General features: G+C 35.4%; 10 protein-coding genes across 10 annotated transcripts; 6 read left to right on the top strand and 4 right to left on the bottom strand. All coding sequences in view use genetic code 12, as the record gives it.

The window, feature by feature from the left end:
* Positions 1 to 65: 65 nt before the first annotated feature.
* CD36_46160 (proteasome maturation factor, putative) lies at positions 66 to 583 on the bottom strand (the record flags this gene model as incomplete). The annotated part of the gene is made up of 2 exons (XM_002420214.1): positions 66 to 512; positions 581 to 583. 2 exons carry the CDS (start codon positions 581 to 583, stop codon positions 66 to 68), a joined length of 450 nt encoding a protein of 149 aa, XP_002420259.1.
* A 936-nt stretch (positions 584 to 1,519) lies between these two features.
* Positions 1,520 to 2,638, top strand: CD36_46170 (uncharacterized membrane protein YML131W homologue, putative; the record flags this gene model as incomplete). Its single annotated transcript, XM_002420215.1, has 1 exon — positions 1,520 to 2,638. One exon carries the CDS (start codon positions 1,520 to 1,522, stop codon positions 2,636 to 2,638), a length of 1,119 nt encoding a protein of 372 aa, XP_002420260.1.
* Positions 2,639 to 3,580: 942 nt separating this feature from the next.
* On the top strand, positions 3,581 to 4,528 carry CD36_46180 (rRNA methyltransferase NOP1; the record flags this gene model as incomplete). The annotated part of the gene is made up of 1 exon (XM_002420216.1): positions 3,581 to 4,528. One exon carries the CDS (start codon positions 3,581 to 3,583, stop codon positions 4,526 to 4,528), a length of 948 nt encoding a protein of 315 aa, XP_002420261.1.
* A 186-nt stretch (positions 4,529 to 4,714) lies between these two features.
* Positions 4,715 to 6,091, bottom strand: CD36_46190 (conserved hypothetical protein; the record flags this gene model as incomplete). The annotated part of the gene is made up of 1 exon (XM_002420217.1): positions 4,715 to 6,091. One exon carries the CDS (start codon positions 6,089 to 6,091, stop codon positions 4,715 to 4,717), a length of 1,377 nt encoding a protein of 458 aa, XP_002420262.1.
* Positions 6,092 to 6,547: 456 nt separating this feature from the next.
* CD36_46200 (UBX domain-containing protein, putative) lies at positions 6,548 to 8,326 on the bottom strand (the record flags this gene model as incomplete). The annotated part of the gene is made up of 1 exon (XM_002420218.1): positions 6,548 to 8,326. The coding sequence occupies one exon, from the start codon at positions 8,324 to 8,326 to the stop codon at positions 6,548 to 6,550; it is 1,779 nt and encodes a 592-aa protein (XP_002420263.1).
* A 4,363-nt stretch (positions 8,327 to 12,689) lies between these two features.
* CD36_46220 (glycerol-3-phosphate dehydrogenase, mitochondrial precursor, putative) lies at positions 12,690 to 14,642 on the top strand (the record flags this gene model as incomplete). Its single annotated transcript, XM_002420219.1, has 1 exon — positions 12,690 to 14,642. One exon carries the CDS (start codon positions 12,690 to 12,692, stop codon positions 14,640 to 14,642), a length of 1,953 nt encoding a protein of 650 aa, XP_002420264.1.
* A 536-nt stretch (positions 14,643 to 15,178) lies between these two features.
* Positions 15,179 to 17,059, top strand: CD36_46230 (zinc ion homeostasis protein, putative; the record flags this gene model as incomplete). Its single annotated transcript, XM_002420220.1, has 1 exon — positions 15,179 to 17,059. One exon carries the CDS (start codon positions 15,179 to 15,181, stop codon positions 17,057 to 17,059), a length of 1,881 nt encoding a protein of 626 aa, XP_002420265.1.
* A 141-nt stretch (positions 17,060 to 17,200) lies between these two features.
* Positions 17,201 to 18,499, bottom strand: CD36_46240 (NADPH dehydrogenase, putative; the record flags this gene model as incomplete). Its single annotated transcript, XM_002420221.1, has 1 exon — positions 17,201 to 18,499. The coding sequence occupies one exon, from the start codon at positions 18,497 to 18,499 to the stop codon at positions 17,201 to 17,203; it is 1,299 nt and encodes a 432-aa protein (XP_002420266.1).
* Positions 18,500 to 19,417: 918 nt separating this feature from the next.
* On the top strand, positions 19,418 to 20,239 carry CD36_46250 (transcription factor, putative; the record flags this gene model as incomplete). Its single annotated transcript, XM_002420222.1, has 1 exon — positions 19,418 to 20,239. The coding sequence occupies one exon, from the start codon at positions 19,418 to 19,420 to the stop codon at positions 20,237 to 20,239; it is 822 nt and encodes a 273-aa protein (XP_002420267.1).
* Positions 20,240 to 20,423: 184 nt separating this feature from the next.
* Positions 20,424 to 21,800, top strand: CD36_46260 (RuvB-like DNA helicase, putative; the record flags this gene model as incomplete). Its single annotated transcript, XM_002420223.1, has 1 exon — positions 20,424 to 21,800. One exon carries the CDS (start codon positions 20,424 to 20,426, stop codon positions 21,798 to 21,800), a length of 1,377 nt encoding a protein of 458 aa, XP_002420268.1.
* Between the last annotated feature and the right edge of the window lie 107 nt (positions 21,801 to 21,907).

Here is a 21,907-nt window from a genome sequence, read left to right on the forward strand (position 1 = left end):
TGGTAATCATTTCACAATGCAATCACATTTAAACCACATTCATTCCTTATTCTATTTAGCTTCTACTAAATCCCCATTTGTTTTTCCATTTCAGAATGGAAATCCCTCACGTTGTCACCATTAGCAAATCCTCCAGGGTAAATATCTTCCCAATCAACGCTCGAATCTTTATTCAACAAGATATCCTTATGCATTGAATCAACACCCCCTAACAAACTTGGTCTAAATGATGATGATTCCACGATTTCCAACTCCATGGCTCTTTTGATTGGAGCACCAGCACCAAATATACGTCTATAAGTTTCCATTCTGTTTTCTTCCTGAGTTTTTTCCCAGTTTGTCACTTGAGATTCTAATGGATGACGATTGTTTATCTTTGATGCTATATTCAAGGGACCCTCTTGCGATCTTAAACTATCTTGCAAGGCAGGTGCATGCTCAGCTGGTTGACCAAACTTCGTGGTGTTCACTGAAGACTCTTTATTAGTACTGGATGGAACAACTCTTAATGACTATTTCCATAATTGTTAGTATATAATTATTGATACATATTTAAATCTTCTAATTGGGTTAGACATACCATTATAGATTATTGGCAATTGTGTTTTGATATATATAGGTGGCAAAACTGATCAGAAACCAACCTCAAAGTTCATACATATTTTTTTTTCTGTTGGTTGAGTTTTCTTGCTTGAGTGGATTTGCTTTCCACGTACTCGCTATAATACACGATTACACGACTGCAGATTCTTCACCAGACCGATTCTGGGAAACTTGATAACATAACCATAAGATAATGTTACAATTGGTAGACATTGCAGTAGAAATTTCAAAAAAGAAAAAAAAAATATGTTAATGTAAATATCAAGTAAGAATTGTTGGTATGAGAGGTTGAGATGGCTAAATCTGTGTTGTGATACTACAATTTCAACCACATCGAGTAAGTCAAGCAATCTAATCAAATAAGCAACTTGATGTGAGTTGCAAAATTTCTAGAAAATCACCCCCCCCTCAGCTTCTCTTCTCTGCTTGCTATCGACAACTCATTGCTATTTTATGTTTTCTTTTTTTTTTTTTAAAGATTATTTGTTCATGAAGAAATTTCTAGAACTATAGAAATGAGAAAACCGATTATTAATTCAAGAGTGTACTTGTCATGGTAAATCCGCCATGATTTGACATCCATCAAACACAAACAACATCTTCTATCGGAGTTAATTACTAATAAGTTTCGATGAAATAACTGCAATGTATCTAAACAGATCATTGAAGTATTGGGTTAGCAACATTTTGTGTCATGAGAAGAGTTGCGGAAAAATGAGTATTTTTCCATTGCTTAATAATCTCATACTGACTTTTCAATTCACAAGTCCGGAACGTGCATGAATGGGTTTCCATTTCTTCAACTATATAAATGAGCCAATTTTCAGCAACTATACTTTCTTTCATCTTCTTCTTTTTTCCCTTTCAATCATATCATTCAACACTACTTTAATAAACAACACCAATACAATTAACAATGTCTGCTCCTAAAGTTGCTACTCAAGTTTTCTTGAAAACCTGTCCATCTGGTTTCATTCAAACTAAAGTTAATGAAGACGACTCCACTTTTGAAATCAAAGAAGTCCCAATTCCAGAATTAAAAGAAGGTCAGGTTTTAGCTAAAGTGTTATACTTGTCTAATGATCCAACCCAAAGAACTTGGTTAAGAAAAGCAGGTGACAATTCTCCAAGTTATTTGCCACCAGTCCACGAAGGCACCCCAATGGCTTCATTGGGTTTAGCTGAAATTGTTGAATCCAAGTCAGACAAATACCAAAAAGGTGACATTGCCAGTGGTAGAATTTACTGGGCCGATTATGCTGTTGTTCCAGATGCTGTTTTCTTCAACAAAATTGACAAGAGTTTGGGATTGCCTTTGGAATTCTATTTGTCTATTTTAGGTATGACTACGTTGACTGCATTCTTTGGTTTGACCGAAGTTGCTAAATTAAAGAAATACTTGGGCGGTCCAAAAGAAGGTGAAAAAGGTCCAGTTGTATGTGTATCTGCTGCATCTGGAGCCACTGGATCGTCTGTTGTTCAAATTGCCAAACACTTGTTGGGTGCTTCTAAAGTGATTGGTATTTCTGGTTCAGATGAAAAATGTAAATGGGTTGAAAGCTTAGGTGCTGATTTGTGTGTCAATTACAAAAATCCAGAATGGCAAAATCAAGTCAGTGATTACTTGGCCAAAGACAACGAAGGAATTGATGTTTACTTTGATTGTGTTGGTGGGGAAATTTTGAGTTTTATTTTGACAAAGATCAACAAGTTTGGTCATGTTGCTGCCTGTGGTGCTATCTCGGGTTACAATGACAATAAAGCTTTTGCTGTCACCACCTGGCCATACATCATTACCAACTCCTTGAGTGTCAATGGTTTCATTGTTGGTAACTTTGCTGCTCAATTCCCAGAAGCTATCAAGATTCTTGGTGCTGCTGTTAAAGAAGGTAAAATCAAAGCTCAAGGTGCTTACCATGTTGAAAAGTTATCTGGTGATGAACCAGCAAAACGTTTAGCTGATATTCCAAGAATTTGGAACATGTTGTTTGAGGATAACAAGCCAAATGGTAAATTGCTTATTAAGGTTGATTAGGAAAGCTGTAATGTAAATTGAATGTAAATGAAAATATATTTTTTAATGTTTATGGAAAATTAGTTTAAAGTGTAAATTGTAGCCTGTAGAATGTTAACTAAGTATTGGCCAATTATTCTGACTGAGAATTAGGGGTAGTTCAAGGTTGAGAAAACAAAACTTGATTGCCTCCCATAAATAGTCCTCTGAAAAACATTAAACCTTGGTAGAATTGCATTTTGTTTCACTTTTCTTTGTAAAGGAGTCAAGTTTGGTTACAAAATCCTCAGTTCAAGCTCTGGCTTTTTTCCCCATATTATCCCCGAATGAGAAATTCTGAGCCGCACGATGGGCATCTCTGATATATTAATCATGGGTCAATATCAGCACAATTTTGTAAAGCAACCACTATATATAATATAATATCTGTATAGCTAATGCGTGGATCTAAAGATTTGATACATTATGAATACCAAAACTTTAATATGATGGTTTGAAATATTGGAAAAACTATAAAAATTGCATTTTCAGTAGTTGTTCTATCAATTTATTGATACTTCACAACCCAAAATCTTTATTTTGACTTTATCAGGCATTAAGTATCGTATCAATAACCATACTAGTTGTTTTCAATAACAACTCTCTTCTATATAAACTGCTTCTTTATGGCTCTGAAGTTTTGCTTATCACCAAAACTTTCAAGACGCAAGGTTCAGTTGTAGTCACGTGAGAACATCCATGCACCAACATTTTACGTCGCATCTCCTTTTAAACCACTGAAAAAAAAGTGAAGAGGAAAAATTTTCAGTATCCCATCATCAAAAAAATAACTATTTCGTTTCCATTTTAGATATTTTTTTTTTTCTCTTTTTTCCTAACTATAGTTTCTCTTGGTTTATTAGTTTGGTTTTGGTCAACAAATATTTCCAATTCAATCCAGTTTAATAATCATACACATACATAATGGCATTCGGCGCTCCAAGAGGTAGAGGCGGTCCAGCAAGAGGTGGCCGTGGTGGTTTCGGTGGCGGAAGAGGTGGCAGAGGTGGTGCCCGTGGTGGTGGAAGAGGTGGTGCTCGTGGAGGTGGAAGAGGCGGTGCCAGAGGTGGTGCCAGAGGTGGAAGAGGCGGTGCTCGTGGAGGCAGAGGTGGTGCCAGAGGTGGTGCTCGTGGAGGTGCCAAAGTCATCATTGAACCACATAGACATGCTGGTGTTTTCATTGCCAGAGGCAAAGAAGATTTGTTAGTTACCAAGAACATTGCCCCAGGTGAATCAGTGTACGGAGAAAAAAGAATTTCTGTTGAAGAGCCAGCTAAAGAAGAAGGTGCTGCTCCAACCAAGATTGAATACCGTGTGTGGAATCCATTCAGATCCAAGTTGGCTGCCGGTATTATGGGTGGTATCGATGAATTGGGTATTGCACCAGGTAAAAAAGTTTTATATTTGGGTGCTGCTTCTGGTACTTCTGTTTCCCACGTTGCTGATGTTGTCGGTCCAGAAGGTTTGGTATATGCTGTTGAATTCTCTCATCGTCCAGGTAGAGAATTAATTGGTATGGCCAAAAAGAGACCAAATGTTATTCCAATCATAGATGATGCTAGACATCCACAAAAATACAGAATGTTGATTGGTATGGTCGATTGTGTCTTTGCTGATGTTGCCCAACCAGATCAAGCTAGAATTATTGCATTAAACTCCCATTTGTTCTTAAAAGACGGTGGTTTGGTTGTCATTTCCATCAAGGCCAACTGTATTGATTCTACTGTTGATGCAGAAACTGTTTTTGCTAGAGAAGTCCAAAAATTGAGAGAAGAAAGAATTAAACCATTGGAACAGTTGACTTTGGAACCTTATGAAAGAGACCATTGTATTGTCGTTGGTAGATACATGAGAAGCGGTATAAAGAAATAGATTAGGTTATTTGGGATACTCTAAATTTTAAATAAAATTATTTTTGTACAATAGGATTAATACATTTGATTATTGAAAACTAAAAAAAAAAAAAAACGAAAAGAAAAAAAAAAGTGGCACATCAAAGAACTGTAGGATACAAACATATATATAATATAACGACAAATTAAAACAAAACAATAAGGTCTAATCAACTCTAGCTTCTGACAATGTTAATGGTTTAACGTTATTTGAAAACACTGATGATCCAGATTTGAAACGGTTGATCTTCTTCAACTTCTCACGAACCACCATAACAGGAACTGTCAGTTTTGTCACCAAATAATTTGATAATGAACCCAATAACACCCCTTTGATGGCACTTTGGCCTTTAGACCCAACAATAACCAAAGTAGGTTGTAAATTATCAATAAATTCTAAAATCAAATGTCTTGGGATTGGGTGATGAATAATTTCAATCACAATATGTATTTGCAACTTTGTTAATTTCAACAAATTCAATACCTGTTGTTTGGCTTTGTTCAACATGTTCAATCTTGTTTGTTCACGAGAAGTTTCATTTGATGTGTTTCCTTTCAAATGATGATTGGTGTCACCATCTTCAATAACACAAACTATGAACAAAACTGAGCCGTCAACTAAAACTGTCCCCAAACTCCACTCTAAGGCAAAAATGGATTCAGGGGAAAAGTCCATGCACAATAAAAACATTTTTGGTTTGACTTTTGGGTTGATTAACTGGAAGAAATTACCTCTTGTTATAGTCTGAATCACCCTTGAATGGGATTTGTTTGAATCAACGGGCCCTTCTTTAATAGTTTCGTTCAATTGTGATGCAAATTCGCTATCCAACTTGTCTTCAACAGCTGATGTATACGGAGCCATAAAATCTTCACCTGCACCTTCGCCTTCCTCTGGCCTTGTTGGAGAAACAGATCCATTTCGAAGACCATTTTCTTGATCGATAATTTTCTTTCTATATGCTTGATAATTTTCCAACTTCTGTCTTCTAGCTAATGCATCTTGGTCACTTTCTTCCAAATTCAAGTTTGTTCCAGTTAATCTTTGCTTGTCGCTAGCCAATTTATTCAATATTTCTTGATCAATCTTGCTTCCTGCTTTCCGAGCAGCAGCAAACGCTCTTTCGCTGGCCGTTAATTCCTCCAATCTCTTAATTGTGGCACGGTCATTCAAATTTGAATTCTCTAAAATTTGACTGATTTCGTTGATTTTCTCATCTTGACAAGCATAGTTAGGCAAGATATTCCCCGTGTCATCGTATTGGAATTTCTCGTTTGTGTCGTCGTCGCTTATATGTTCTTCTTCACTAACTTCGTTTTCCCAGAAATCATTATCAGTTTGTTGCTTATCGGACTTGACAATTCTCTCCAGGGGGTCATGATTAACAATAGACCACTTCAATTCCTTATTAAAATCTTCGCGGTTAAGTGATGATGATCGAGAATGAGACCCTCCTCTAGGTGATGTTGATCTGCCTCGGGTCATGGATTGTTGAATTATGGCTAATTTTTCTGCCTCTAACCTGGATTGACGACTGGCCATTTTGGTGCGAGTTAAACGAATAAATAAAAGTCTTAGGAATGTTGGTAAAAAGAAAATTCTATGAGGGTCAGAAGCAAAATGAAGTAGGAAGTTTCTATTGGTTGGTTTTGGTTATTAAAAGGAGAAAGAGATAGAAATAATGGAGCTTTTCCTTCCTTGTCTAAAAAAGAAAAAAACTGGTGAACAAGGGTGAGAAAGATTAACAATAGAAAATGTGTGAGTAAGAGTGATACAATGCCAAGGTATTTTTTTTCTCCTGGTTGGTGTACGTCCGTTTCATATTGAGGACTGTGATTTCTACCCCCGCCTTGTTCGTATAGACACAGGAGCAATCATTATAATTCTTACATCCAACATTCCAAATTCTCCACACAGCATTATCAGCCAACTTTATTGTGACTTAAATGTATATAGCTAAACATGAAATTCTATACTATGATGTCTCGGACATCTTATTTATTCTTCTTCCTCTTCATCATCATCATCATCATCATCTATAAACTCGATTAAAAAGTTTGCCCCTTTGCTGAACTCGTTAATGTCTTTTATATTCTGATCCATGTCAACATCCAAATGAATAACTTTTTTAGGATAAGGTTGAATGACTTCAAATTTAAACGGGTAAGAATTGTGATAATCAGAAAGATCTTGAATCGAATCTCTCACATTATTGTCAATATCTATCTTTTCAATCAATTCATCAACGTTGCTTGCGTCCAACTCCTCTTGTTCCATGAAAAGCTTCAATTCAATAAACATGTAAAACTCTAGCAATGTGATTTCTCCATTAAATAATTCTACTATTCTTTTACCGTTAGGTAACTTTAAAGCAATCTTGCATTTGGTATCAACATCTTGATCAAGAACATTCAGTTCAATGTATTTTGTCGATATCAATTTTAGCAAATAATATTGTCTCAATTTCGATTTTTGTTCAGCCAACTTTTGAGCGTTTTCTTCCTGCAATCTCATCTCTTTCTTTATCTTGTCTTGTTGCAAAGATCTGAGATATGCGTCGTCTTGTTCTTGTCTTATCTGTCTGCTGATTTCCATTTCTTGTTTATCAAATCGGGCTGATACTAATTGAGGATTGAATCGCTCCATCAATTTGCCAAGATTCTTCAAGATCTTGTTTGTGGTATTGGGAAGTTCATCTTCAGTGATAAATGGTTTAGCAATATTTGATTTATAAACTATTGACATGGAAGGCATTATCTCAGGGCTAGCAGACACATTACCGACTAACATAACATAGGGGAGTCTTTTCACTTTGTAAGTTCGGGCAATCTCAAAAGTTTCAGGGGATCGTTCAATGTTATTGATGAATATCTCTGTTTCCTTGAACGATCCATTTGATTTATTAAATAGTTTATTAAAGTGTCTGTGGTTAACCAATGACTCGATAAAGTTTTTAGCTGCAATTGAATCATTGACTAAAACGATCAAAAGCCAACGATACTCTTTTTGACAAAATTGATGTGTTTCGTTAAATTCACCTTCCCGTAAGTTAAATTTATTGATAACATCCACATCTTCGTTTGATTCGTCCTTGTTGGATTTCAATTCTGGTAAAAACTTATAATTGGGAATAAACTTCTCATAATTGAACAGCTCGGGTAGTCTCTCTTCTGGACTTTTGAATACACGCCATCCAAACACAAATCTAAATGCTGATAATAAAACATGCAATAATGTCTTTGGTATTAGAAGTAATACTATCCATAATGAGCTCAACGGTGATTTCTTGGTATCTTCATTTTCAGAATGAATTGATTCTGTGGCTTCATAAACATCTTCCTTTGTAATTTCATTTTTCTCTCTTTCTTGCCTTATTTTTTCCTCCATTATTGATGTGTGTATCCCAACTTCCAATTGCCAACCGTTTGAAATGACTGGTGCTTTGGGTAACTTTGGTAATAAGCTATCAAAGAACATTTGATGTTGCAAATTTACTGGTCCACGTTGCTCCAAACTGACATCAGGGGTATCGTTTTGATGATGCGAGTGTCGATGTGTTAATTCGTTGTCAATCTCATCGTGTTGGTTAATTGCTGAACTGTTCCCAATGGAATCAAACCCCGAATCGAAATATGTGGATATTGCATTATTTAAATCAAAATCATGTACCGTCAATAATTCAATTATCTTATCGTCATCTTCAGACTCAGTAGAACTTCCAGTTATCGACTTAAATTGATCAACTTTCTCTCTGTAATCTAAAGACAAAGAATCCATATTTTGTAAAGTGAAAAAAAAAAAAGCAGTTGTTGCTAATTAGTTTTGAAATAAATTAAGGTAGGTGTAAATTTTGGAGCCCGACGATAGAGGAAAAAAAAAAAAAAAAACAAAGAACGAACGAACGATCGAAATAGAACTGGTGAAGCTTTTTTTGTAACGTTGTACGCGACTTCACCAACGGATAGAAGTTGTTCTGATCTGACTGAACAAAAGAGCAAATATCATCATGTGATGTTTCTGCAATTACTTGAGAGATACTGACAAGTTTAATCTTCAACTAAGTGGTTTAAGTTTTTGGTTCTTATCAATGGCAATCTTATTGGGTGTAAAGATAAGCATAGTTAAGTACCTCAAAAGTCATTAGCCCTTCGTGTCGTGTAACATGAAACCTACTATGTGCGATCATTAGCACTACAGTCAACATAATTCACGATTCTTCGTTGTCAAGGTAATTATTAGGTAAGCGTCTAGTACAAAGTGTAACATCATTGCTACAAACTAAACTAGCAAAAGGCTACCTTACTTGTTTTCACTTGGATTTTTCTCATGTGTCGCCACCAAAAACGAAAATGCAAGGTTTTCAAATTCTTAAGTGCCTCTACTTCAAATAAGCAATGTGGTTATACTAAAAAAGGACTAAATTTACTGGGAAACGAATTTGGTTTCGACAGAGTAATTGCTATTCCCCTCAAGTCCTAAATGATAGTTTAATCAACATTTTTTTATTTGACCAACAATCAAACTTGTTGTTTTGATTACATTGATTGCTCAGGCATTCTAGATTTCATGTTTCAAGCAGCATGTTGTAATGAGTAACTAGAAGATAGACAATTGATCAATACTTGTACACTGCATCTGGTTTTGAAAGCAAGTGAAATTAATTAAACACCATCTAAACTAACTACCAAATGGCTTGATTTATTTGTTTCAACTTTTTTCAACCTCAGAAATTTACCTCATCTATTTTAATGAAGCTTATTGTTTCTAATCAATTCTCCTGCAATGGTTTGTTGTAAACAACATTCACTTTGTGGATTAGTCTTGTCATGCCAAATGTGTAAAGGCGTGTTGTTTATTGTAGCAATAGTTAATTCTACAAATAATAATTGTTCAAAGAATGTGTAGTTCCGAATTACAAGGATGTATGAGGTATTATATTCTATTAACTTGAAATATTATTCTGAGAGGAAAACAATTTTGAATCTGGAAGACTGGTTCCTTACGAGTTGTTCATCATATTCTTTGGTGTATATGTCGGGTTTATCACTGACGCACCAGATGACGCATGATGTTGCTGAATCCAATTCTTCGTAATCAAACATTCCCCAAAATTAGAAACATTAAAGATAAAAAGGAAAAAGCTCTTTAAAACCATCCAGATTACTTGTTGCTGTTAGTCCGAACAGTCGAATGAGAGGATACGAATGATTGGTGTTTAGTAATCTGGGGTTTTAACACATACTGAATAGTAATTCTCTCGGTTGAATGCTGATGGCCTATCTCATTTATATAAACTTGAGGTGGGTATAGAATTTCTGCTAACAATCCCAAAATAACAAGGAGGTGGGGAAAAGGTTTCATGACTTATGTAAATTAACTAGATTTGGTAGTTTCATTATGCAGATCTACTCTTGAAACGAAAAAAAAAAAAAAAAAATATATATCCTACTGTCATAGTAAATACCACCAGGTACTGATTTTTAAACATGTTAAAAACCCTCCTTCTAATATTTTAGCAAGCATTTAGTTTTAGTTGCAAAAATAGCAAAACAAAAAAATGTCGTGGGATAGGTACACACTTTTGTTCCCACAGGAGCTCAGTTGTCGCCTTTTGCGCAATGCACCATGGATTCCACAATATGTAGCTTAGATAATAATAATTCTATCTGCTATATTTTGTAATTATACATTCTTTAAGGGATTGTACAGAGGAGTAGAATTTAGCAGAATAATGTAGAAAGTGCTTATGTTGCTTTTTCCCTTTTACACCCCCTCTTTTCTTCTTCTTTAGTGGTGAACCTTACGTGTCTGGACTTGATGTTGGTTTGTTTTGGTTGTCATTTTTGTGCTACTACGGGCTATATCTGTCAAGCAAGACTTTGGACTTCAATCAAGAAGAGAACAGAAGCGTAATCAAAGAAAGTAGACCCCTGGTGGTCAGTAGTCTTCAATTGGATGTGGTTTGACACTTTCTTGTTATTGACAAACTCAATAGAGTTTTTGCTTTCCTAATACGTGTTGTACAACATAAATTTCCAATGCAAAATTTTACAGTAAATTTGGTGTGAAAAACTACCATAAAATTCAACACCTACACCCGAAGTATGGTAATGGCAAATTTTACACCAAAAAGTTTTAGAAAATTGGATTCTACGTTGTCCAAGTAATTTGCCACACATCTTCTTTGCTCATGCTTGATAATAACTCATGCCATCAATTTCTACAATAAGTTTTAAATTGTTTGCGGCTTATTATTAGAAACAATCACAATAAAAGCAGCTTAAATTTGGAAGGCAAGACTTCCGAACTTTACCCAAAACTCGAGGAATTCTACGCTAGTTTAAATTATTCTATGATAATTGCCCTGTAGCGTCTTTAGATGATATAGTCGTCTTCCATGCTGTTGAAACTTCAAAAATAGGGCTCATTAAAACAGGAATAATACTAACGATTTTTTTCCTGCACAAACCACTTTCTCCAGTAAAATGCTTACATCTATTTTAACCGAGGTATACTGAAACATCTCATATGATTAATACAAATAGCAACCAGACATGATTTATCTTATAATTTCGAACTATGTGGACCCATATAGTGCAGTCGGTATTTACATCTACCATAAACTCTACATTTTGTCAACACAGAGTTGCAAGTGATGGAAGCAGTTGCTTTTCTTTCAACATAAAAGATGACACTCATAAAATGAAAACATTAAAGAAAAACCTCGGCTTAAATTCCACAAACCAAACAAAGCGGTAACCACATGTATTCCATAAAATCAGGTCAGTAAACGCCTGAAACCGAAAAAAAAAAAACGGATAAAATCGTGACTACAATACTTAACAATGAAGTTTTGGTTTTGCGGTACCATAATAAGAATGGGCTTTGTAAAGTGTTTATATTGTTCCAGATTCAAAAATAATATCCACCGTTTCCCCCACCAATTGTATCGGTATAACATTGTTTCCACTACAGTTGCATAAAGAAAGATGCTAAATAAAAAGAAAAAAATGAGTCAGTGGTGGTACATCTTAGCTAATCAACCAATAACAAGGCCCAAAAAAAGTTCAGTTTGGTTGAATTGTCAGATGCAAATTAATTGCTACAATACATATACGCTTCCTTTTTCTTGTTACTCTCCAATTCCACACATTCTACTAATCAGAACTTGTTTGAATACCCTACAATGTCATAATCTATAGGTAAGAAATCAATGACTAAAAGAAAAAAAAAAAAATCTTTCTTGTACAATTCTTCCGAGATGGATGAATGGAGAAATCTCTGAAACCGTCTGCTTATGTAATACTGCACAATATACTCTTGCATGAGCATGAATCCTACAGAAAAAGAAATGAATTTCAACCATATAGAAATTCCGAATGACAAGCGACGTGGTGCCCCGAAAACATTCCTTTTCCACGAGAGATTTGTTAAAAATTGAAACAATCTATTGAATCTTAGAAGATATCTTAACATCTTACTGGTTGAATGATTTTCTTTTTTTTTTTTGATTATTGAATTATTATAATTTGTTTCAAATACTTCACTCTTGATTAATTATTTACAAAAATGTTACAGTTGTATATGTTGTTGTTCTCGAATAATAGGCATGAATTATAATATTTGCAAATAATTTTAGAACCGTGAAATCAGAAAAATGGAACAAAAATTGATGATGGAGAAAAATAAAAAAAAAAAAAAAAACACTAAAAAATTAATCATGAGCAACAAACACAAACAAAACTCAATATTTCACAGATGAAAATGTTCAAGAATATAAATTTATCATATTTTCAATTTTTCACATTTCATAAGTTCTTTCTTTTCTCTTTTTTTGTAAATTAATATTCTTTTCCTCGTTTTTTTTTCTTTTTCTACTTCATTGGTCTTTCATATTTTTATTGTACTTTTACCCAATAGAAAGCAATATTTATATTATTTATTCTAATTTCATAGACAAATTGATAGAGAAATTTATATTTCACCAATAACGGGTAACTATTCCAGAAATAACTAGGTAAAACTCATTTGATATAGCCTCCACCCCATTAGTCCCCCCTCCTGCTATTGAAAATCCCTCCAAATATCTTGTCTATTGTATAATAACTATTCCATATTCTCCTGAATTTAAAACCATACAATGTCAAGATTTTTAAAATCAACTTTTGCAAAATCAGTATTAGCAGCTGGTGCCGCAGTTGGTGGTACAGTTGTTTATTTGGATTTCATTAGACCAAAAAATGAACCACATCTTGCTACTTCCTACAAACCGTTTAAGAAAGACATTCCACCACCACCATCACGTGAATCATTGATTGGTAATTTGAAAAAAGTGCCCGAATTCGATGTTTTGGTCATTGGTGGGGGTGCTGTTGGTACTGGTACCGCTGTTGATGCAGCTACACGTGGTTTGAATGTCTGTCTTTTGGAAAAAACCGATTTCGGTGCTGGTACTTCTTCAAAATCTACCAAAATGGCACACGGTGGTGTTCGTTATTTGGAAAAAGCCATTTTCCAATTGTCTAGAGCTCAGTTGGATTTGGTCATTGAGGCTTTGAATGAAAGAGGTAACATGTTAAGAACCGCACCACACTTGTGTACTGTTTTGCCAATTATGATCCCAGTTTACAATTGGTGGCAAGTCCCTTATTTCTTTGCTGGTTGTAAAATGTATGATTGGTTTGCTGGTAAACAAAACTTGCGTTCCTCCACTATTTTCTCCACCGAACAAGCTGCTGCCATTGCTCCTATGATGGATACCAGCAACTTGAAAGCTGCTTGTGTTTACCACGACGGTAGTTTCAATGATACCAGATACAATGTCACTTTAGCCTTGACTGCGATTGAAAACGGCGCCACTGTGTTGAATTATTTCGAAGTCGAACAATTATTGAAAGATAGCAATGGTAAATTGTATGGTGTCAAGGCTAAAGATTTGGAAACCAAGGAATCATACGAAATCAAAGCTAAAAGTGTTGTCAATGCTACAGGTCCGTTTGCTGATAAAATCTTGGAAATGGACGAAGATCCAAAAGGTTTACCTCCAAAAGTTGAACAACCACCAAGAATGGTTGTTCCGTCATCCGGTGTTCACGTTGTTTTGCCAGAATATTATTGTCCAACCATCTACGGTTTGTTAGATCCTTCTACCTCTGATGGTAGAGTCATGTTCTTTTTGCCATGGCAAGGTAAAGTTTTGGCTGGTACCACCGATACTCCATTGAAGGAAGTCCCAGAAAATCCTGTACCAACTGAAGAAGAAATCCAAGATATTCTTAATGAAATGCAAAAATACCTTGTTTTCCCAATTGACAGAAATGACGTTTTATCTGCTTGGTCAGGTATTAGACCATTGGTCAGAGATCCATCTACCATTCCTAAAGGTCAAGAAGCTTCTGGTAAAACTGAAGGTTTAGTGCGTTCACATTTGTTAGTTCAATCACCAACTGGATTAGTTACTATTTCTGGTGGTAAATGGACTACTTACAGAGAAATGGCACAAGAGACTATTGATTACGTTGTTAAACACTTTGATTTTGGCGATAAAAAGATCTTACCATGTCAAACCAACAAATTGATTTTGGTTGGGGGAACTGATTATTCAAAGAACTATTCTGCTAGATTGATCCATGAATACCATATCCCATTGAAATTGGCCAAGCACTTGTCCCACAACTACGGTTCCAGAGCTCCATTGATTTTGGATTTATACGCTGAAAGTGATTACAATAAATTGCCAGTCACTTTAGCTGCCACTGAAGAATTTGAACCTTCAGAAAAGAAGGCTAATGAAGATAATCAATTGAGTTACCAAAGATTTGACGAACCATTCAGTATTGCCGAATTGAAGTACTCTTTGAAATATGAATACCCAAGAACTCCACTTGATTTCTTAGCCAGAAGAACTAGATTGGCATTCTTGAATGCCAGAGAAGCTCTTAGTGCTGTTGACGGAGTTGTTGAAATCATGAGCAAAGAATACGGTTGGGACAAAGAAACCGAAGAAAGATTGAGAAAGGAAGCCAGACAATACATTGGTAACATGGGTATTTCTCCAAAGAAGTTTGATGTTGAAAAAATTGTCATCCAATAATGAAATTATGATTTTGTTTATAATATAAGTTCTTTTTTATATTTTACTTGTTATTTAAATTTTCGATAGAATAAAATATTGATAGATGTTTGAAAAATAGTAGAAAAGAAGATAAAAAAAAAAAAACTTGTAGAGATGGTCTTGTAGTATGGTAATGAGTAGTTTTGTTATTTGAAGTTTGTTGGAACCCAACTTTAAGTCCATTATATTATTGGAAATCAACTAGAAGTTCGCGATGGTAGTTTTGTTCAGGTCGGCAAGCGACATTCCTCGCGCTTTGGCGGGGTAGAACCAAACAGGAACAATGTGATGGGTGGTGAGGGAGGGATACGTGTTGTCAATTTCTATTTTTTTTTTTTTCGTTTACAAGATTGTTTTTTTTAGAAACTTCCACGCTTGAGAGATAACCACTAGCGTTTCAATCAAAAATTTCACGTAGCACACAGAGAAAAAGTAAATTATCAACAACATTTATCCACTGCTACTACTAGATACACTTATAAATAGATTCATACATATTCAGTTTTATTTTTGATATGGATTTTAAAAGCCGATACGAATCATCACTAACCCTTACAAAGTTTTTTGGCTCATTGCCTTTACTCGTGGCGTTTCCCCTAGTGTTTTTATCTCATAGTCTAAGTACAACATCATTTGAATTTGCTTATGAAAACACCATACTATTAAACATCTTTTTAGCATCAGCGTGTCTTTCAATAGTAATACTAGCTCATCGTTTAAATGTTTTACCTATAAGCAATACTACCGCCACCGCCAGCGGATCAAACAAAATGTCTACCATTTATCTTCTTTCTACATTTTATGTCATATATACGTCGGCATCATTTCTACCGGCAAACAGAGTGGCAGTATTGTATTTGGGATTGTTTTTGAACTCGTGGAATTTCTACACTCCATTGGCATTTGTTTTGGATTGTTATACTAATTTCAAGGAATTCTATGCCCTCCACATTGTATTCACATACTCATTGGTAATACTTGGATATTACTTATTGTCCTATAAATTGAACCTGACCTCATTGTCGAATTTATTATCTTCACTCGATAAACCCACCGTTTTTGGTACGCTTATTTTGAGTGCATTGTCACTTGCATTCTACAATCCATCCGTGTTTAATTTCAGTATGATAGGAGTTAACATTGCTACATTTATTGTGTTTATGATAGCAATCCAAGAGTTTCAAATGAGAGATAGCAGATTGTCAAGTGTATTTGTTTCATTTTTACTTGAACTTTTGCAATATGTTGTGTTATCACAGAAACCGTCGTTTTCACAAATACTAAATGTTGCGCTTGCAGGAGCAGTGACCCCTGACAAATCGTATTATTTTGAACAAGAAGAAGAAAAAGGGACCAGTCACGGACATAAAATAACCAACAATTCAGCTCCCATTCTTAGAGAGCTAATGGGACATTCTGATACTCGAGCCATTTTCAACTTTCTTTTACTTAATGCTACATTTATGTTTGTTCAATTTCTATACTCGTTTAGATCTAAATCATTAGGATTACTTTCTGACTCATTGCACATGGCTTTAGACTGTATGTCATTAGTTTTGGGATTAATTGCTGGTGTCATATCCAAACACGAAATAGATAGCAATGGGAAATACCCCTTTGGCTTAAAAAATTTTGAGATTTTGGCAGGATTTACCAATGGGACATTGTTAGTCGGTATTAGTGGATCCATTTTATTTGAGGCCATTGGCAGGTTATTTAACCCAGTTCATTTACAAAAGACTACGGAATTGATAATTGTTTCAATATTGGGATTGCTAGTTAACTTGGTTGGAATATTTGCCTTTAATCATGGCCATTCCCATGGTCATTCCCATGGTCACTCTCATGGTCCCTCTCATAGCCATGAACATTCACATGGGCATTCTCATGAACACCTGCATAGCCCTGAATGCAACTCAGAAGATGAACACGACCATATGAATGACAACATGAAGGGTATTTTTTTGCACATAATGGCAGACGCCTTGGGTTCGGTTGGTGTTGTAATCTCAACAATATTAACAAAATACTTTTTGTGGGATGGATTTGATCCGATAGCGTCAATTATAATTGCCACTTTGATTTTTGTGTCTGCAGTTCCTTTAATTAAATCAACAGCCTCGACCTTGTTGTTAAGTATCTCAAAAACTAAAGAAGACCAGATTCGGAATATTTTGCACGAAGTTCAACAAGTCAAAGGAGTGAGATCTCTCACAACGCCAAGGTTCTGGCCCGGTCCTAGAAATAATGTTTGTGGGTATGTTCATGTTCAAGTTTACCGAGGGGAAAATACGTCTTATATCAAGCGACAATGTGAGAAAATGTTTGAGAGCAGGAACATGGATGTGATGCTACAGATTGAAAACGATTACGATGATTGTTGGTGCAGAAAGTAGTAATAGAAATCAACCTTCTCAATTAGTGGGGGGGGGGGGGGCGGCAGCCGTTTACATTTATCCCCTTTCTACTATTTAGTAACCAATTTAATATAGTCAAGACCAAAAAGAAATACATTTAATTTCAAACTACGAAAAACTCTAATTTACGTCTAATTTAGATGTTCTTTCAATCAAATCAATAATTTGTTGTTTGTTGGGCCAGAAACCCCAACCTAACTGCAAAGCCTGATGAAGTCTGACACCAAGTTTATCAGCAAACTCCCAGACCAAACCTGGATTTCTTAAAAATCCTCTACCGATCAAAGCAAAATCAAATGCTCCTTCTTCCAAATACTTGTTGAGTAATTCAGGATCTTTCTCTAATCCACCTACTGAACTGACTAATAGCTTGTCGCCAACATGTTGCTTAATTGCACGAGACAAGGGAACATGGATTGGCTCTCTTAACTCTTTACTGATTCCTGATCTTGGTGGCTGTCTGTAATCATTACCACCAGATGACACATCTACCAATGCTATGCCCTTTTCAATTAAAATGTCAGCTAATTTTTTTGAGTCTTCAATAGTCCAAGCTTCTGGATCAGGACTATTTTCAGCAGCAGAGATTCTCAAAAACACTGGGGCATCCTTTGGAATACTCGACTTAACACTATCAATAACTTCTTTCAAAAATCTGGTTCTGTTTTCAAAACTGCCACCGTATTCATCCGTTCTCTTGTTTGAAATTGGACTATAAAACTCATTAATCAAATAACCATGAGCACCATGGATCTCCACTGCATCAAATCCACTGATCTCAATAGCCCTTTTAGCGGCAGCACCAAAATCCTTAACAATACGCTTGATTTCCTCTTTGGTTAATTCATTAGGAACTGGTAAATTACCATTTGGTCTGAATGCCAATGGAGAAGGAGCAACAGCTTTGTCGGCAAACCCATTGACAGATTTGTCAGCAACTTGTTCCAAATGCAAAAATAATGGCTGACCAGATGCTTTTCTACCACCATGACCTAATTGGATGGCAATCAATTGCTTTTGCGAATGTGCATAATCAACAATTGGTTTCAATTTCTGTGCTTGCTCGTCCTTCCAAATTCCCAAATCGTGAGGCGATAATCCACCCTCTGGAGAAACAGCAGTGCTTTCAACAATAGTTATTCCTGGACCACGAACGACCAACGAACCATAATGGATTAAATGGTAGGGAGTTGCTTCAAAATTATAATCAGCAGAGTATTGACACATTGGCGAGACACCGATTCTATTATGCAAAGTAAGCTTACCAATCTTTAAAGGTTGGAAAATCTTGGGAGCAACTTCATCTGGTGATTGAGGGTAAAAAGTACCAGCTGGAACAGGTTGTTCTGGAGTGTAATAGGAAACCTCAGGAGCACCCTTGATTTCATCTGATGGTTTAACTTCGTATGGAATTGTCATTGTAGCAAGAACGTTATAATAAATCAGTTCGGTTAATATGGAATGTATTAAACAAGATTAGAAACAAAAAACATTTTGAAAAATTGAGGAAATCTGCTATTTATAAATTGTGGAAGCATATCCGGTGCTTACAAATAAGGACAAGATTTCGGATAAAAAAAAAAAAAAGCAACACACCCCCCTCATTGGAATTAAAATTGTTCCATTATGGCAAACCCCTGGACGCTGGCTCTAACTGTAAGGGAATGCAAAAGTTTGTCTCACGTGTGATTTTGTAATTATCTAACAAACCACACAACCATGCAGTCAGATTAGTGGTTCAATAGCATGTTAATAACGCGTTTCAAAATTGAGATATCCTGCTTACAAATCGAGTTATAGGTGTGTTAGCGGTATATCTTTCCAAGGTTGCCAAAAAAGGAATTTCAACCGAAAGAAAAAAGTCTCATTATTTGTCAGCAAATGGGGTTTGCTACGAAGAACCAACTACAACATAGTATGGTTGGCGAACACGCTCGAACAATTCTTCCTTCATGGCCTATCATAAGTACGGCATTTGAGAAAGTATCATTAGCTATTGCCTGATACTTGTTAATGAAAGGAGGATCAGGCTAAAAATTATAAATGATACACCATATTATGACAATTATCCTATTCCTGGGGAACAAACTTTTATAAGCTGTAGATTATTAGAGTACGTATTTCAGTTCTCAATTTACTAAGCTTACTGCTAATAATGATAGTTTATGGCAATTACTGTTGTTAAATGCTCCTACTCATCGCATAATATTTGACACCACCATCAAAGAATGTGATAGAACACCACAAAAAAAAAAGTTGAAAAAAAAAAAAAATGTTTACAATTGATTTTCCCTTTTATTATCTGTTCATCAGACACCAACTGAACTCAATCAAGACATGTCAAGAACTGGAGTATTAGTATTAGGACCTGCAGGTGTAGGTAAATCCACATTTTGTAATTCCATGATTGCGTATATGCAATCTATAGGACGTAGGGCCCATATTGTCAACTTGGATCCAGCAGCCAACCCAACCGAATACGAATTCACAATCGACGTCAAGGATTTAATATCATTACAAGATGTCATGGAAGAGATGGAATTAGGACCAAATGGAGGGTTGGTTTATTGCTTTGAGTTTTTACTAAATAATCTCGACTGGCTAGATGAAGAAATTGGTGATTACAACGACGAGTACTTGATTTTTGATTGTCCTGGACAAATCGAACTATATACTCATATACCAGTATTGCCAACTATAGTAAGACACTTGCAGACATCATTGAATTTCAACTTATGTGCCACCTATCTATTAGAAGCTCCATTTATCATTGATAACTCAAAGTTCTTCTCTGGTGCCTTAAGTGCCATGTCAGCCATGATTTTATTAGAATTACCACACATTAATATATTATCCAAAATTGATCTAGTGAAAGATGAATACAGCAGGAAACAGTTGAAGAAATTTTTGAATCCTGATCCTTTATTGCTTGCAAAACAAGAAGACTACATAAATCCCAAATTTGCCAAATTGACTCAATCGATTGCTAATTTGGTCGATGATTTTGGAATGGTGCAGTTTTTGCCATTGGATTGTTCAAAGGATAGCAGAAGTGTAGAGACAATTTTAAGTTATATTGATGATGTAACACAATGGAGCGAGGCTCAAGAACCAAAAGAGCCTCACGATGAAGTCGAGTTACCAGATGAGGCATTTTAAATAGATTTGTATGTATATTATTGATTATAGAGTTTATACTAAGGGAATTTCATCTCAATGTCTTCTCTGAGAAAATGTAAATTAACTGGGAAAAAAAAAAAAACCAAGACAAAAAAAAAAAAAAAAAAATTCCAAACATCAAAATATTTCAAACAACAACAATATAAGAAAACGTCTTTAGACAATGGTACAAATAACAGAAGTAAAAGAAAATCAATCATCTAGAGAAAGCAGAACTGCTGCTCATACTCACATTAAAGGGTTAGGTCTTAATGAACAAGGTATTGCAAAACCAATAGAAGGAGGATTTGTTGGACAAAATGAAGCCCGTGAAGCCTGTGGAATAATTGTTGATTTAATCAAATCGAAAAAAATGTCTGGTAAAGCTGTTTTAATAGCTGGTCCACCAGCAACTGGTAAAACCGCTTTAGCCTTAGCTATATCGCAAGAATTGGGTCCTAAAGTTCCATTTTGCCCCATTGTTGGGTCGGAATTATATTCTGCAGAAGTCAAGAAAACCCTGGCATTAATGGAGAATTTCAGAAGAGCAATAGGTTTGAGAATCAAAGAAACCAAAGAAGTTTATGAAGGAGAAGTTATTGAATTGACTCCTGAAGAAGCTGAAAACCCGTTAGGTGGATATGGCAAAACTATTAGTCATGTGATTGTTGGGTTAAAATCAGCCAAGGGGACCAAGACTCTTAGATTGGATCCTGTTATTTATGAAAGCATTCAGAAAGAAAGAGTAACTATTGGGGATGTGATTTATATTGAAGCAAACACTGGTGCTGTCAAGCGTGTTGGTAGATCAGATGCCTATGCCACAGAATTTGATTTAGAAGCAGAGGAATACGTTCCGTTGCCAAAGGGGGAAGTTCATAAGAAAAAAGAAATTGTTCAAGATGTTACATTACATGATTTGGATGTAGCCAATGCCAGACCTCAAGGAGGACAAGATGTTTTGTCAATGATGGGACAATTATTGAAACCTAAGAAAACCGAAATCACTGACAAATTAAGAACTGAAGTCAACAAAGTTGTATCCAAATACATTGAGCAAGGTGTTGCAGAATTAGTGCCTGGCGTTTTGTTTATCGATGAAGTTAATATGTTGGATGTGGAAATTTTCACCTACTTGAATCGTGCATTGGAAAGCTCAATAGCCCCAATTGTTGTTTTGGCATCCAATAGAGGGTTAACTACAGTAAGAGGATCTGATGATGGAGTCAAAGCTCCTCATGGATGTCCACCTGATCTAATCGATAGATTGTTAATCGTTAGAACATTGCCTTACAATCAAGAAGAAATCAAAACTATTATTGGTAAAAGAGCAAGTTTGGAAGGATTGATATTGACTGATGACGCTTTAGAAAAATTGTCAAAACAAGGTTTGAGTACATCGTTACGTTATGCAGTACAATTATTAACCCCAGCAGGTGTTTTAAGTACAACTGCAGGTCGTTCTGAGATTACTGTTCAAGATATTGAAGAATGTGAGTTCTTATTCTTGGATTCCCGTCGTTCAACAAAAGTTTTGCAAGAGACCAAGACTTTCCTTTAAATAAAAGAATATAGTTAACTGTAAAATATAGATTGTGTGAAATTAGTTTTTATATTGAAAACAAAAAAAAAAAAAAAAAAATTACAAACAAAACGAAAAAAAATAGG

This window comes from Candida dubliniensis, chromosome 4 (genome assembly GCF_000026945.1).
Source record: "Candida dubliniensis CD36 chromosome 4, complete sequence".
Lineage (NCBI taxonomy): Eukaryota > Fungi > Ascomycota > Pichiomycetes > Serinales > Debaryomycetaceae > Candida > Candida dubliniensis.